At 34.9% G+C, this 18,321-nt stretch overlaps 1 protein-coding gene across 1 annotated transcript; it reads right to left on the reverse strand.

Annotated features, from left to right (window-relative positions):
- Nucleotides 1–7,797: 7,797 nt before the first annotated feature.
- On the reverse strand, nucleotides 7,798–8,298 carry LOC143529895 (B3 domain-containing protein At2g32645-like). Its single transcript, XM_077025578.1, has one exon. The coding sequence runs from the start codon at nucleotides 8,296–8,298 to the stop codon at nucleotides 7,798–7,800; it is 501 nt and encodes a 166-aa protein (XP_076881693.1).
- Between the last annotated feature and the right edge of the window lie 10,023 nt (nucleotides 8,299–18,321).

Genomic DNA, 18,321 nt, shown 5'->3' on the forward strand with positions numbered 1-18,321 from the left:
GTATTCTCGTATAATTACCATGGTAACTCATGTACCCGACATTGCATATGACGTAACTAACGTCTACCGGTTAGGGTATACCTGGTTTCGTCTGAATCGTTACACTTACAGATGTTGAAAGATTAAAAGCTCTCGAAGCTGCTAAAGCTCTATTTCAGTCAACTTCTCTGAAGCCTCCTCAGACAGTCACTGAAGATATTGAGGAAGATTATGTTGAATAACCAACTGCTGGTCTCATCCACCGTAAACGAAAAAGGGATGATTTGAGTTCAAGCGAGTTGGTTCGTGAAGTTGAAACAACCGAAGCTACACCAACACCAACAATTACACCAGCACCAGAATCAACCACCAGTCCACAACAAACCACCGATCAACCAAAATCACATGCCCCAAAATCACAGACTGAACCAGTTGCACGTACTGTCGAGCCAACTTTCATGGAGTTGTTGTCCAGTGACTATGGTGATGATTTTGACTTTGAAACAGATATTCCACATTCCGACACTGCAGATATTCCTTCCGGGTCCACCAGTCAATTTAATCAAGGTCGGTCTAGTTCAGATGTTTCTGAGAAGGTTGCTCGAATCCTGGCCATGCAGGAGAATTATATTCAGAACAAAGGAAAAGGGGTGGTTCTAGAGAATGCTCCTGTGGATGTCCAAGCTCTACAAAGACGAGTTTTCAAACTCGAACAAGATTTGGTAATCAAGGATGTTCGCATTCAAGAGCTTGAGGCCAGCAATTCAGACAAAGACTTCTAAATTAAAGAATTGCAGTCCAGTATGGGAGGTCTAACTGCTATGTATCTCGATCTCCAACAAAAGCTATTTCAAAATTTTGGAGATGAGTTCAAAAATAATGAAGACATAGTCCATCAAACTCCATCTAATGATCAAGACAAAGATTCCAATGCTCGTCCAGACGATAATGTTGGTGTCAATCGACAAGAAGAATCAGATTCTCTGAATCGTTACCTGGACGCACCATCTGTTACAAAAGAGAAGTCTGACAGAATTAAGAAGAAGCTTCTTGAGAAGAGAAAGAAGAAGATACTAGTAATGAAGAACTCGGATCAAAATGTTGTATCTTCAGATCACCCGGAGAGATATGTTATTACACTTCAAAAGGGGTTCTCCGACAAATACGGTGATCGATCTGGAGTTCTATCATGGGGTTTTGATGCTGACAAGAGTATGTGGTGGGTCAAGAGAAAGTCAGGGACAATGGAATATTACAAGAAGATGAAGGATTTTGGTTCCTGGACTAAAGTTGATTTGAGCGACTTAATAAATGCTCCATTTTCAAATCCATCACACGACAAACGGGGAACAGATTTCCGGAACTTTCTCAAGCGTCAAGTTGATAGAGGTTTTCCAAATATGCCGACTGCTTAATCTTTTCTGAAGAAAGCCAAAGGAGTCCTGGATCCACGAACCGGGAAAACTATGGTTAATGTAATGTGGCCTCCCACAAAGAAAGCTACTTACATTCCCGTACCTGGTGCCATTCCTGAGGGTACGTTGGACAACATGAGATTCTGGTTCTTTGATCCTTTTACTGCCACAGCTGTTGTCAAGCTACATAAAGGGAAGGGTCAATATCGGTTTGTTGACCCCAAGGATTTGTTGAAATTTCATGAGAGGGATATCAAGACACTTAGCACTCATCAGATCCGTGCTGATGGCCTTTTTGAAGCAGCTGCCAAAGAATACACTAGCATGGTTGCCTCTATCATAAATAACAAGTTTTGGCAAGGAGGTTTGCAGGATGCGGATATCGATTACATGGAGGAAGAGTAAAGACAAAGCTACAAACTAAGGGGGAGATTGTTGGGCCTAGTTTTGTGGTTTGAGTTTGTCTAATGCTTAGTTGGACTTGGTTTTGGGTGTTTATGTAAACCGAGAACACAATTGTGTTCTCGGTGGGCTTGGTGTACATTGGGCCGGCTTTGGTTGGTGTCCCTATATATAGATGTGTAATGTATAGGGTTAGGGTTGTTCATTCTTATTATCATTCAAGTATTGTTAGTGCTTAAGCACCCGACGTAATCAATATACGTGTGTTTTGAAGCAACTTTGTGTTCATTTACTTGTTATCACTTGTGCTCTTGAATAACCGAGCATTGGTATTCCGCACCAATACTCGTTTGGTTGGTATCATATTGTAGTGATCCAGATTCGGGACTTACAGTACTTTCATACCCCGTTTTTCCATCTTTTGCTTTGGGGTGATATTGCATAGCTTATTCAAACTAAATGCTTTATACTTGAGTCTTAAACCACAAACTTTATTGTATACTTTACTTAAATAAATGCTCTATTTGGTGTTCTATGTGTACATGCTTATATGCTTATGTGTTTACCGCTTTTGGTTGGTTGAACTATAAATCCTAGTCTATTTGGCAACCCTTTATAGCAAGGTGTCTTTAATGTATTCTTATTAACGATAACTATAAATCCTAGTCTATTTGGCAACCCCTTATAGCAAGGTGTCGTTAATGTATTCTTATTAACGATAACTATAAATCCTAGTCTATTTGGCAACCCCTTATAGCAAGGTGTCGTTAATGTATTCTTATTAACAATTTCATTAACCAAATTATCGCTATTATTTATTATTTCGTATACAAGTTGTGGACATTTTCTTATTATATATATACTTGTTCATTGCTCACCAACCTTTGTGTTGACAAACTTTATTTTATGCAATGTTACATGTTTGACTTTGTTGACTTGAGGACTTGACGAAAAACGTTATCAAGACTTTTAGGATATTAGCAGAACGAACAATATATTTGTTTACTTGTATTCGATTTATTTTGTATGAACAATATGTGTTGTTTATTGATTTTTATGAAATTAAATGAGTTGATTAAATATTGTCGCTTTAATAATGTCTTGTGTATTTGTCCAATCACGTTGCACCCCGGCATGTTTCGCCGCCTTTGGTCGGGGTGTGACAGATTGGTATCAGAGCCACAAAACAATAGGATAAGTGGTTAGATGTAACGACCTAGTATAGTCTATGATTTAGGGTCCTTATACATGTTGCCTATACGTGTTTACCCTACTCGATTGTTCATTACACTTAATTATTTATATACTGATTTATCTCATCAAGTCGTAAATATACACAAACACTCGAAACATCCTAAGGTATCCTTACCTTACTTTGTTTAGTTTTATTTATACACATACACACACTCTCATAATAATTTATTACCTTACCACAAAACATTAGTTTTTATTATGTTTTGTGGATCACGAGCTTAACTTGGATCACGTTGTTTCAAATCTCCTTAAAGATGGTCTCATATGAGATGACCACTTTAAGTAGTCGAATGTGAGCGTTCCGGTCGCCATCCTAACTTTCAGTGTTAAAACAATAGAACCACGGTGGTTCGTGGACTAGTGTTTTGACATGACGTTGTATTCCGATTTATTATTTTTGTTACAATCGTTACTTGAGTCGAAAACATGAAAAAGACGTGGTGGTACGTGCACACGTTTAGACTCCAACATGATATTTTTGTAAAAAAGTTTTTGGTGTCGGAATATCAAGCCACGGTGGTTCATGCACGATTTTTATAGCCTTTAATCTTAAGACATTATTAACAAATTTCAAATATTTAAACAATTTTTCCTTTTTACCCTGTCAAATAAATTCTCGTCAAAAAATTCTCATTTATATAATTCTATTTGTCCATTACGATTCATTCTAATATGTTTTGATTTCGCATGGTAAAGTTTTTATACAAATTTTCTCATTTTGATTTCACACCGCGATTTTATTACAAATTTCGTTTATTGTCATCTATTCAATATAAGTAAAAAAATATATTTTGAACTATTCATAATGATTTTTATTATGTCATACCTTGTTCATTAAGATTATTTATAAATCCAATTTCTATCATATAAATTTCATCATATTAAAAAGGTTTTTATGATAAATCTTATGCTCAAGTGAAACAAACACAAAAATGAACGGGTTAACATGTTATTTTTTTGGTCAATTGTAAAGTCGAGAAACCCTTCAAATTTACCAAAATCTTTTTCATTGCGTAGCTCTAAACTATTATTATATGAGAGTATTCTCCAAAATTGGTTCATAACCAAATTTCTTTTAATTATAAATATATAATATTGAGAATAAATTTTCAATATGTAGAGTGTTCTTGGGTATGTATTTTCACGTGCATTATTTTTTATATTAAGTTCATTTTTTTTTGAAAAAATCATTTTGTGATATAAAATCATCATCATCATCATCATTGTACTTAATAAATCACACCAATAACAATGCTATGGTAGGGTTTGAGGAGGGTAAGATGTAGACAGTCTTACCTCTACCCCAGAGGAATAGAGATGCTGCTTCCGGTGAGACCCCCGACTCGATAGTAGTTTTGCATCAAGCCTTGGACATAAGGTACATAACACTCAACCATCAGGATACCCCGATTGGTGCATGTACCTTTGTCTTTCGGCTATCAACGCCGCCACATGATATCTGATTAACCTTCCGCCACTGTTAATGTTATTTTCATGAGATTAGTGAAACAACGTCAAAATTAGTGCAATTTCACTTTTGCCCACCCAAGGGTTCACACACATACATTTTATTGTGATATAAATAAAATCAATTTATGTATAATGATACAAACATAGATGTAATACATTTTTTATATATATTATGTATTGCTTTATTTGTAACTTAATAAATTGGAATATCCTGTGTATTACATGGGCTCTAAAACTAGTTTCTTATAATAGACTCATTTTGATATGTACCCATTATGACCCGAACTAAAATGACCTTTTCTCAAGTTGGCACCACTATTTGTAGCTCGTACGATAAAAAAAACTCAAAAGTAAAATCAATTTAAACCAACTTGTATTTGCTCTTACAATTTAATGAGCCAATGTGAGCTCGGTTGTAGACTTGCAAGTGTCAAATGCTTATATAAATAGGGCCATCAGTAAGAACGCACATAAAGAAATCCAAGCATCTGTGAGTGTAGCCTACTAATAAATTTTGACTCATCAAGTCATGTACTAATATTTTTATAAATGATATTATATTTAAAAACACATTTTATTAATGTTCAATGAAGTGAAATATAGTCATGAATTAATTTAATCTATTTTAATACTTGCCTTGCCCGACAACAGCACATTTAATATATTTAGGTAAATGATAAATGAATTATGAACGAAGGTCATGAATATTTCAAGGCTTGATGTTTTTAGCTGGGCCGGACCGGGCTGGGCTTATTGAGGATGCCAAATGTTTCATAATTAATATGCCTTTTAGCCCTGATCTATTTGGTTATTTAGTTTACAAGAATTAGAGTCTTAGATCACTAGCTAGCTATCAAGTATGTAGGCTGCTAACGCTATGTGTCGTCATATTTTGGTAAGGCTGAGGGGTGTGGGGGGCTTTAATGGGGGTTTTAATGGGCTCCAACCAATAATATTATGACGTGTGGCAGAGAGAGAAACTGGATAAGGGGGGTGTTGGAGCCCCCGTTGGAGCCCCTGGCCCTGGTGTGGAGGGGCTCCAGCGATTTTTTTTTTAATTTTTTTATAAATATATTCAAACAACGTATTATTAAAAAAACTCATAAATTAATAAAAAAACACACATTAATAAAAAAAACACATTAATATCTAAAAATAAAATAAAAATTAAAGTACTTAAAAAAACATTATTCTTATTCTTCGGCTTGGTCTTCTTCGATCAACCTCTTTCGGATACGTTCCTTTTGCTTTTCCATTAGCATTTGATCGACCGGATTTAGGTTACTGAAGTCTCTAGTAAGAAAGTCCAAATCTCTCATTCGACTTTTTTCCTTTTTGTCATAAGAGACCATCTCCATGGTTTTGTTGAATTTATTGAGGGATTCAACAAGATTGGCGATGTTTACGGCTTTCCCCTCAGCCGGTTTTTTCCCTTGGCGTCCCTTCCCAATGGCCGCCTCCTCGGCGGTGAAGACGTTTCCTCCTCCGCAATGTTTAGGTCGAATCCAACGCGGCAATCCGACCCGGTTGAAGTGCTATACGCTCCAGACGAGCTAGTTTTAGTCCGTTTCGCCCTTACTTCCGCATCAAAGTCCGGCGCCACCAGCTCAACCCACTTGGAACACCTTTTCAACCTCTCCCACAACAATAAATCGTCCCACGTCTTCACCATCCCATCCTCCGCAAACACTCCTGCTTCCACTCTTCGACCGTGAAATTGTAAACCGCCAAATCATCACTGCCACTTGGTCTCATACGACCGCTGTTCCTGTTGAAAAGATTAGTAAACAAACCGACAAATTTTCTGATTTCGGACCACCGACCCGAAATCATATCGGCGTTCCGCTCTGTACTCCCAACGAGCATGTAGAACGTCTCCCTAACCTTTGTCCAAAAAATCTTGCTCTTTTGGTAGTCGGCTGCAAAATGAATAAATAAATTAGATTTCCATTTAACTTTTTTATTTAACTTTTTTATTAAAAATCATTTTTAAAAACGTTAAAACAATTACCGCAACGCCGATCTTCAGAAATGACTATCCAAGCCCGACACAAGGCTTCCTTCTCATCCGATGACCACGGAGTGGCTTTCCGTTTCGTCCTCGGAGTCGAAGCCGGTCCCGACCCGTCCGTTGCAACTTGTTTTTTCCGGTGGACGCGTCTTTTTGGTCCCGTAGCTTCACCGTGTGATTCTTGTGTCTCCGGAACAACAAAGTTAGGAGATGGTTGTGTGTTGGATGGTTGAAAGCCGGATGATTCTTGCGGCTCCGAATAAAACATCGGTTGGTGCGGTGACGACCATAAATCATCGTCAATATAATCTGAATCAAGGTTTGGGTACCAATTTCCAGCCATTTTTTAAAAAAAAAGTTGAGAAGATGAATTGATTTTGGGTGAAGGTTTGAAGTTTTGGTATAAAAATGGGTGAAATTGGGTATAATTATATAGGAAAAATAAATTTTTTTTTGGCTTTTTTCGGCTCCCAACGGTCAAAAAACCCTCAAATCCCGTGCAGCCCTCTCTCTTTTCCCGCTAACCGGCTCACGCCTGCATTGTTTTTCGCGTTAGCGCCCCCGCTAGCGCCTGGTGGTGTGGTGTTAGCGCCTGGGGGCGCGAGCGAAGGGGCTCTAGCGCCCCCGTTGAAGCCCCACACCCCTCAGTCTAAACTCAAATTCTAAAATAAGTTAAAGACAAAACTTATCAGTTTTATAACACTTGCTAACTTAAATACGGAGTTTAATAGGCCAAAACCACCCACAACCCTCTCCACCATTTTCGCGATCATTCGCCGCAGCTGGTCGTAATAAAAATAAATATACTAAGTGAACCTATTTTAATACATTTTTCTTAAACAATTATTTCAACTTAATCCCGTTTAGAACCAAATATTGTTTTAAGAACATTCATTATATAGGGTTAGCTTTCCAGCTCCCCACTATATTGACTAACTTTCCATCCGAATGTAAAGCCTCATATATTAGTACCCAAATGAAAAGAAACACAAAAGAAATAATTGAACATCAGTTTGTAAAGTATCAACAAATCATAAATATTATAATATGAACAGAAGGTATCATCCATGCATATATCATTAATCGAATCTAATGAACACATTATCAACTCATTATCCAAACTATAAATGACTTATCAACTTTTAATCAAAACTTACTGAAATTACATATCATCCATTTAATTCACGAAATCTAGTTAGACAATTAGAAACAGCAGAACATCAAAATACGCGAACTCCTTAAGCCATCAAACAACAGTTTCGCAGCTTAGGGTCTCTCCCCCACCACCGGCACAATAGCGAAGCATAACTCTCGATCTTTACGAAACGACCACACTTGAATCATCGTGTAAGTCTTCAAAGCCATCTTATTACTAGCCACAAACTCATTCCATTTTGTCTTCAAAACAAAGTTGTTGGTATTCTTCATATGCCAAGTCTTCAACCTCAGCGGTTTCTCGTGCATCCTCATCGTCGGACCCACCTCCTTAACCTCCATACCGTCTTTACTACCATCCTCAATAACCCGCATCTCATCGACAGTCAAGAACTCGTGTGGGCGCGTCACCAGTTGCTTAACCGGCATGTTCAACCTGTTTTGAGTTGTATTCAAGTCACTCTCGTACAATGGTTTCTGGATCACCAACTTCATGTCTAGACCGAACATCTCACCGGTGATGAACCACTTCAACCGGTCGGTTGAATCGTTGTTTGCCACCTGTCCACACACCATCGTCTTCGGCATCTTCCTCTTCTTTTTCTTCTCCATCAACACGCTTTCAGGTTTCTTGATTATCGTTAACTTTTGAACTTCTTAATCATCTTCGAAAATAACAAAACGACGTTTCTTTATAGGCAAGTACCTGCGTTCATAACATGCAACGTTAGTATACGATGAAAGTTATAACCTTTTTATAAAAACTGGAAATAATTATAATATAATATTATATATAAATTACATACACATACCTTTCTTGATAAAACCTTTTAACTAGCTTGTTGGAGAGAATGATCATTCTTGTCTTCGAAAGTTGCAAAACAACGTTTCTTTACAGGCAATAACCTAAGTTTCATAGTAACAATGTTAATATTATTATTATTATTATAATATACGAAAACATAAGTTATAACTTCTTTACAGGCAATAACCTAAATCTTTAATATGTTACCTTTCTTGACACAACATATGATTCCGATAGAACATTGCCGGAGTAGATGAAGGTGTTGTGTCTCGAGTATGATCGACGGTGAGTGATGGAAGTTTGTCCATTGTCGACTTCATGTTTTTGCAGAATGTCTACGAATAATATGTTGCATGTGTGTGAATTGTGATTACAATGACTAAATAGTTATTAGCCTAAGTGCTTATATATATACACGGGGATGAGGGTTTTGAATAACAACAAAATCTAACAACAAACTTACGTAGATTTTTATAACAACAAAATCTAATTAATAGTTATGGAATCCAAATATTTCCTTATCATATTTTCAAACGTTTATTAATTTTAAATTTTAAATTCAGTTTATAGTTTTAATGATTAAAGTGTAAATAATATATTTCAGTTTTAATTAAAAAAATGAATGTATATGTATGAGTAATTACACATATAGGTGTTTGGATCCGAGTTCCATAACAATAAAATCTAAAACAAATGAGATTTTAATTAATTAGTTTCCATATATATACATAGCATATTTTCAAATACTTATTGTGGATTCTTGATTTAAAATTTGAAACTTGATTATGTAGTTTTAATCATTTGATTGGAATTAATATATTTCATTATATGCAAAATGGTTTGAATTTAGTTTTTTAATTAAAATAAATTCAACTTTTGAGTTTATTATTTAATGTAAATAATGTTATAAAGAGTTCATATGAAACGCTTGTAATCATGGTTGAAAACATTTCAAATAGGCGCGGATTAATCCTAGTTAGACCTGTTTAATACGGACTAATTCCGATTAATCCCAGTCACGTTCACTAATCTAGGATGTTTAAGTAGCTTGTGACTTGTATCCGGATGTGCACAAATCGGGTTATCTAATACCCGGTTTCGGATATGGAACCGGTTTTGGATGTAGTCTCTAAAAATCATATCCGATGTATCGGGTTCGGATCGGGTATAGAGTTGGGTATTCTAAATTAACCACGTATATGAATATCCTATTTTCGGGCATTGAAAATTTTTTTGGTTTTTTTTTACTGGGATTTTTCAGGTATAAATAGGGATTTCTAAGGCGATGCACTTTTTTGGGGTATTTTTTGGGTATTTTTAGGTAATTTTAGGTAAAGAACGGGTATTTGAAAACCTAGTTTGAGGTATTGGAAAAACCTGGTTACGGGCATAGAACCGGTTCTGGTTTTTGGGTATTAGCGGGTACAAATTGGGTCCGGTTCCGGGTACAAGTTTTGGTACTAAAATGCATAACCTATCCATTTGGTACGGGCAGGGTCAGGTAGTTAAAACTCGTGTATTTAAAACCCGATATCAGAGCTTTTATTGAGTCCGGTTCCGATTCTTGGTTCGGGTTTTTTTAACTCGTACGTAAAAAAAAAACTCTACAAGTAAAATCAGTAAGGGTGAGCAAGATAATGGTCGGACCCTTGAAACCCGGTTAACCGACTCGTAAAACCCTTAATTAGACCCGAATATATAATATGGGTCGGGTAAAGAGTATTTAAATTTCACCTTAAAGGGTAAAAGAGTTTCAAGGGTCCGACCGTTTTTCAAACTCTTGACCCGTTTACTAGTTTCTAGATAGATATACATCAGATTCGCGATTAATATGAAATTTAGGAGAGACTTGTATTTCATATATGATTCATCAGAAATTTTCCAATTACTAAGAAAAATAAAATTAGAGGGCCATACTATTGATTGAAAACATGTATATGGAAATCACTGAATTGTTCTCTACATGTAATTTGTGAGTGTGAACATTATTTGCATCACTTCAAACGGTTGATAAACTTACGAAGTTATACTTTACTATGTTATTAAATTAAAGTACAATTTTTCTATGATTAATATATTAAAGTTATATATGGGATATGCAACTAGTAAATGTAGAAAAAGAGATGCGATTACTGACTTAAAGGGTAAAGGGTTGGACCCATGAAACCTTTATCTATACCCAACCCTTTTATTGTTTAGAGGGTAGGGTCTCGGGTCTACGTTTTTTCCTAAAAGGGTAAAAGGTCCGGATAAGGTATTAAGTAAAATAGTCGGGTCTAACCGTTTAAACAGTCCTAAAAATCAGTTTGAACCAACTTACGTTTGCTCTTTCAATGAGCTAATATGAGCTCCGTTGTGAGCTTGCTAGTGTAAAATGTTCGTATAAATAGGCCCATCAATAATAGTGTCTTTAATTATTCTTTGTGATTACTTATAGCCCATTAAGTATATTTAACACATCAACATTGTTTTGACTTTGCAACTCATGTACTTATAATATTAAAAAAGAATTGTAAGAACAGGATATCAATAAGGCTAAGATTTGTATTCTAAAATATGATGTTTATCTTGATGAGAACATGGTGTTGATTGCTAGGAAAGCTTCACTAGGATTAAAAAAACTTTCGTTTAAAATTGAAAAGAATGCAATTTCCAGTTTCAATTTGTTTTACAATGACCATTAATAAAAGTTAAGATCATTCTCTAACAAAAGTTGACATATATATGAGAGACTCGTGTTTACACACAGTCAACTTTATTTAGCTTTATCAAGAGTGAAGAGTAGAGACGGTGTTAAAATACTTATATTAGACAAAGAAGGTAAAGTTACAAATAAAACAACTAAGGTTTATAAGGAAGTATTTTGTAGTTTATGAATTTTACATTTTTCAACTTTTGATTATGTTTTTAAAGATTGCACTTTGAATGTTATTTTGGTTTAACTTTATGTTTGACGATCATTTTTTTTCGTACCAGTCTTATTTACAACTAAATATCATGTTGTCGTCCCAAAAAAATATATTACAAATTATGTTGTCCTTTTATATTAAACGTGTTTGTTAGACGATTTCCATATTTCTACCCGTGTTGTACACGGGTTAATAACCTAGTATTTAAGAAAGATTGTAAGAACACATTTTGAAAATAGACAATGCGCAATGGAAATATAATCATGAATTAAGTTCATCTATATCAATACTTGTCTTGCTTGATCACAACCGTAAGATATATTTAGGGAAATGATTAATGATCTATGAACATGAAAATGTGCATGTTTCCAATCATCATCACTCACAGTTGTAGGGTTGATGTTTCTAGATGGGCTGGGTTGGGCTGCTTGAGAACGCCAAATGTTTCATAAATCATATGCCTTTTAGCCTTGATGCATTAGGTCACTTAGAGCAACTACATCAGGCTGACCCACACTAGTTCGTACCCATCATGCACAACATGTGAGATTTTTAGTGGTTGATTGTGTGTGTAAAAGGTTGATTAAAAGATTGCACCATTGCCAAAATCTTGAAATAACGCCAACACTAGTTGTTAGTGTTATCATTATTGATCAATCTAGACTATTACATCAAAGTATACATCAATTTAGCCTTTACTACTTTAGCCACTCATGTTTAGGATCTTCTATACAAAAGTGTTTAATGTCATGTATCTGTCCTAGAAATGTAGCTTATCAAAGCACAAGCCCCTCGCTGCCACCAACCTTCATCGCTTACCTTATCTAATATATCCTCTTTTGTTAATATCTTATTGGAATATCGCATAAAGTCGACTATAAAGACTTCTAACATCATAAGTTTCAAAAATAATAATTTCATTATAAAACTTAATAAAATACGTGTTATAATGTAAGAAAACAAAAGAACGGTGAATACAATCTTTTTTTGTCAATTAAGTTTTTTTTAACTCTTGTGAGATCACACATAAACTTACAAGTAATTGAAAAGTCAAGGAGAAAAAGGATGTCATCAAAATACAATGATTCTGTAGATATTAGATTATTAGTGATCGAACACACCTTACAGCTTTCAATATTTAATCTATGAGAACTGTTAACGTATCCATAAGTCAATTGAGATCATAATCCTAACAACTTGTTAGTAATCACTAATTTTAGACTTTTTAGTGGTCATCACTAATTCTTGTTCCACGAATATTTTAGTGATCACGGGTACAAAAGAACAAAGAAGATTATACATGTGTTTTTAATAAATAATATATCTTTGGATTTTTAATCTTGACTTGAGTCACTTGACATTGATAATGCAATATGAAAGAGAGTTAAGACATGAAAAGGGTTCTTAGTAAGCTTGGTCTGCAATTGGTCTTTTGGAAGAGCATTAAGAGGGAGGGGGATTGGGATTTGCTTATTTTAAGCAGCTTATGGCTTATTAACTTTTGAAAAAGTTAAAAGGTGTTTGATATTGTGTGTTATTGTGAGGGGATAAGTTAAAAGTTACAATGTTATAACTTATTAACTTATGGAAAAAGCTATAAAGAGGTAAAATTAAGAATCCCCAACACCCCATAGATGAAAAAACAAATATCTTTGAAGGTTATTCATAGACGGTCCTCAATTCGAAAAATAAAAATAAATTTCCTAAACGGTATAATTGAGTATTAGCATCTTACTAAAGCAACAACGTTGACCATATGGATGAAAATTTCGGTATAGTTAAGTGGATGAAAAATTAAGAGCCAATTTCTCAAATTGTCAAGTTTTACATGGATGCATTTAGTTTGGCAGTTCAATGCTCATAAGCATGTTGCAAGACTTCAACTTCTATAATCTTATTTTCTCCAACCAAATTAATAAATGTAATTTGAATATTTGCAGGTATATTTGAAGATTAAAAAACTTTTATGAACATTCGTTTTCATATATAAAAATCTTCAAAGGCGGTTAATTTGTTTCATAAAAATCTATAAAAATTGTTTGGTAGGTATTTTTCACCTATCGAATTTCATTTTTTATTCAATGATCTTGCATATGTATTGGGTAGACTTGTTGGTCTTGTAGTTGATTTTGTTAATCTTAATTATATCTTATCTTTAGTCTTGAATTTGTCCTTGTATTGGTCTTACATCTTGTAACGAAGTTAGCAGAACAAAGCAAGACTAAAAATAAAATATAAATTAACCAAGTGAATTACAAGATTAATAAATCTGCAAACCCTTGTTGAGCTCGAACAGTCATATGTATAATAGTTATACACATGATCCACAAACCTAAATCTATTGTAAGTGTTTGATAGGTTATTAAACACTGAAACACATACCGCCACCTGCCATAATATAACACTTTTATCGACATATAAATCCTAAATGGTCATATGCTAAGTAATTATATCAAATACAGTTTTAAGTGTGAATTAAACGTTAAAAAATCACTGAATACTAAGTTTTTTCTTTATTTAGTTAAAGTTATATATGTGCATGATAAAATTCAAATAATGATAATTGTTATTAGTAAAATAAGAATATTTGATATAAACTCTCTTATTGATATTTTACATTCCTATGTGAATAACTTTGTTATTAGGAACCTTTGATTGCTCTTAGGAACTTGATCTTGCTCTTTATCATAAGTTCAACGATCGATAGAAAACCAGTTCTTGGTCTTTTGAAGCTTGATTGGTAGCACATCAGCTTGATCAGTTGCAACTCTTGTCCCTGATCATGTTAGACCCTTTGGTGGTAATGAGACTCGATTTCTATTTATGATGCCCTTTCTTAGCTCTCTTATATCTTCTTCCTATTTTTGGTTACTTTAGTATAAACATTAGGAAGAGAGCAACATGGTTACTAGTATTAAAGTTCGACATTATCTTGTCCATAGTTTTTCTTCCCCAGGTCAAAGTGGATGGTTTTAGTTGTGTTCTATAGTTTTATATGTGAAACTTGGTGCAACACCAACTTGAAGGATCCGAATGGTTAATGAAAAGTATAAGGGTGGTACGGAAGATCTTAAGGGGCGGTTTGATAGATATCCAAAGTTCAGGGACCAAGTTGAATATCTTGGTGTCATAGTTATCTTTTATTTATTATTAAATAAACTAGAAGTCTAGTATGATTAAGTTTCTTAGTTTGAGTATGATTAGAGTTGTGGGTGCTATATAAACCATAATTAGTTTTCTTTTTTTAAGGTAGAAAATATTTTGTTCTTGTATCTTATTATTGAAAAGAGTAGCATAAACGTTTTATGCAAAATCATGTTTGGTGTTCTTGATTCACTTGTCTAAGGTTTAACAATTGGTACCAGAGCATAACGATCCAGGCTCGTGTTTCCGATCGACGACAAGTCTTGATTGCTGTAGTATTTCCAATCAAGCGAGTAGAAGCTAGTCCGTACGGTTTATTTGGTTGTTTGAACGAGCAGAAGTTTTTGAAAAAGGTCGGCCAGTTTATCTTTTTTGGTTGTTCGATAGAAGCAATATATTAATGGGGTTCTGTTTTGTGGTGCTGCTCATCGAATCTCAAGAAAGAAGAAAATAAAATAAAATCATCTCTGTGTTTCTTTGGACTACAAGTAATCAAGGTGAAAGTTATTTTTTTTTCTTTAGTGATTTGCAATTAAGGTTTATTGTTGTGACTTGCAAATAATTGGATTTATTGATTCAATATTCAACAAAGAAAAGCAAGAAGAATCCGTAAGGCCATCCGTGTTTCTGAGTATTATTATTATTGCAAACAGGGGTTGTTTTAATTTAAAGAAACCGATAATTAGCAACTATTGTTTAGGGTTGTTGTTTGATCAAGAAGAAAAGAGCCGATTGTAGCAAGATTCGATCCAATATTGGTGAATCAGAAACAATGGTAGAGTTACAAGTTGTAGGAGGAATCAAGAATTTGAACCAGAGCAACTATAAACAATGGTCGACGTGCATCAAATCGTATCTTCAAGATCAAGATCTTTGGCATGTAATGAACGGTACTGTGACGAGACAACCCGCGAACGATATTAACAGTAGTATCGGGAAGTGACAGGTGAAAGCGGGCCGGGCGATGTTTATCATCAAGACAACGGTTGTTGATGATGTTCTTGATCACATTCAAGAACTTGAATACCTAAAGCAAGCGTGGGATACGCTGGAGACCATATTTATGAAGAAGAACGACGCTCGATTGCAACTAGTCGTAGGTGATTTAATGACGATTTTCCAAGGTGGTATTCCTATCGCACAATATTTTTGCAAGGTGAAGAATTTGGGTCGCGAAATTGGAGAACTCTATCCACTATCTCGGGTTAGCGATGCTCGCATGAAGCAGATACTTATCCACGGTTTAAGGCCGAAGTATCGTAGCTTCGTAACTGCTATTCAAGGGTGAGCGACCCAACCGAGTATTACCGAGTTCGAGAATATACTTGCCGGACAAGAAGCCTTAGCAAAACAGTTAGTCGGGGTGTCAATTAAAACCGAGAGCGAAACCTTGTATGTCGGAAGGAAGGAGAAGCGTCGGTTCTACAAAAATAAGAATCGTGATGGTGAGAAAGACAAGGGTAAATATTGGGAGAATGAGAAACGTGACTGACCGAAAAAAAAGAATGGAACAGAAAGAGTCGACTTGACAACTCTGAAGAAGATACATCGGATGAAGAGAACCGAGACAAGGAATCAAGGTACCAACCAAAGCAGTTTCCTTTTAGGTGCCATGTGGACAAAAAGGGCATATGGCAAAATTCTGTTGAGAACCTAGGGAGGAAGGTAATGCAGTTATTGTTAGAGAAGAAGAACCATGGTAAGTGGAGGCCAATATGGCCGAGGTTCAAGAAAAATATGCAGTTGACACCGAATTCAAACCGAATCTGGTAGATGAATGGTTTGAAGAAGGCTCATGTTGGTGGACAAGTCAGGAAGTAGTGCCAAAGTCAAATAAGTTAAAGGAACCTTGGAATCATCTATTGTTATTTTGAATTAAGACGATGAGGAAATTGTGGTTGAAGATGAAAGTACGGTTGGTTAAGACGTAACCGTGATAATAACTTAACAAGACGAGAAAGACATTGTGTGGGATGAAGTGCACGCGGAGATATGTCCGTCTCATGTTACGAGTGGTCAGGTGGAATAGAAACGCTATAAACTAACAAAGTTGATGTTGGAGTTTGCATGAGGTTCATGCAAAGTTCAGGTGATCCGAATAAACGAATAAACAAAGGATTAAGTTCAAGAGGTAGCATGCATTGAGTGGGGATGAAGTAATTGCTTTGAGTACCATGATAGTTGGTCATGAAGTTGAGAAAGCAAAAGTTGTTTCCCATCCGAAACATGGTAATGCAGTTCCAAATAGTGGCAATCTCGAAACTAGTTCAGTTGTCACAAGGAGAGAGAATCCTACCGGTAGCGTGATGAAGTCGAATCCAAGAATAAAGCTCAAAGAGGTTCGATCTTTACAAGGTGTGAAAGATCTTGAAGGAACAATGGAAGTTGGTATTTAGAGGGAGTGTGAAACTTGGTGTAACATCAACTTGAAGGACCCGAATGGTTAATACAAAAAGTATTAGGGTGGTACGGAAGATCTCAAGGGGCGGTTTGATGGATATCCAAAGTTCAGGTACCAAGTTAATTAACTTGGTGTCATAGTTATCTTTTATTAATTATTAAATAAACTAGAAGTCTAGTATGATTAAGTTTCTTAGTTTGAGTATGATTAGAATTGTGGGTGATATATAAACCCAACATTAGTTTTCTTTTGTTAAGGTAGAAAGTTTTGTTCTTGTATATTTTTAATGAAAAAGTCGCATAAACGTTTTATGCAAAATCGTGTTTGGTGTTCTTGATTCACTTGTCTAAGGTTTAACATTATAGAGACTCGGTAACAATAAAACAATGTCAAAGCATGTTAATTATGTCTTGGAAATATAAGGTTTCTTCAATAAGGCATTTTGCAGGAAAAAAAAGATAGAATATGAAGATTGAAGAATAGGATGTTGAAGTGGTTGCTACCGATGTCGGCATAGAAGAATCGTCGTCTTTATTGCCAGTTACCAATATCTTTCGTGCCCAGTATAGTTTTGACATGGTGGATCGAAGCGTTAGTTATATGTGAACCGGGAAGAAAAATATGTTATATAGTATTTGATATAATATATACTAGGTTACGTACTTGTGTGCAACACGGGTTGGAATAAATAAATTTATTCAAACGACGACATTATAAGAAATACAAAAAATGTGTTAAATTGTTTATATAAATATGTATTATACGGTATATTAATTACATATTAAACAATATGAAAAAATATATATACATGTCGGAAATTCATAAATATCCAAATATTTCTTTTTGATTTTTGTTACAAATAAAATTCAACTCATTTAATATTTTAACCCATTTGAGGTAAAAGTAGTGTTTAGAAACTGGACCATATTGTCCGTCCAACCAACAAATAAATAAAAAAACAAAAAAAATGGTTGGTTGTTCGCAAACCAGCTTTCAAACTGAAAACAACAACTGGGATAACATTAAATATTTTTAAAACTGAGTAGATGTACACAATAGTTCATGCACAGTCTAGTGATAATAATAAGTCGGATGCATTACCTTGTCTTTTATAAATGTTGGTTTTCTTTTTGATTTCTCATTGGAGCAATATGAGATGGGATATAGTTTTATTTGGAACCTTGAAGTGCCAAGTGACACAAAGATGGTCAAATTAGGTATCAAGTGACATAAGTATATTTTTGTTTATTATATTAAGGATGAGTTTTCATTGTTTTCTTTTTTCAGCGGCATCGGAATAGGCGTTGTTCGTATTAAAGACTGTAACAAAGGCAACTATTAAGATGGAATTAAAACAAATGTGTTTAGTAAATTTA

Source organism: Bidens hawaiensis, unplaced genomic scaffold, assembly GCF_021521415.1.
Source record: "Bidens hawaiensis isolate Kalapana, Puna unplaced genomic scaffold, B.hawaiensis_p1.1 tig00008762_1, whole genome shotgun sequence".
NCBI classification, from domain to species: domain Eukaryota; kingdom Viridiplantae; phylum Streptophyta; class Magnoliopsida; order Asterales; family Asteraceae; genus Bidens; species Bidens hawaiensis.

Coding starts and splice junctions, on each gene's coding strand:
- LOC143529895 (XM_077025578.1), bottom strand. CDS start 8,298: ATGGAGAAGAAAAAGAAGAGGAAGATGCCGAAGACGATGGTGTGTGGA.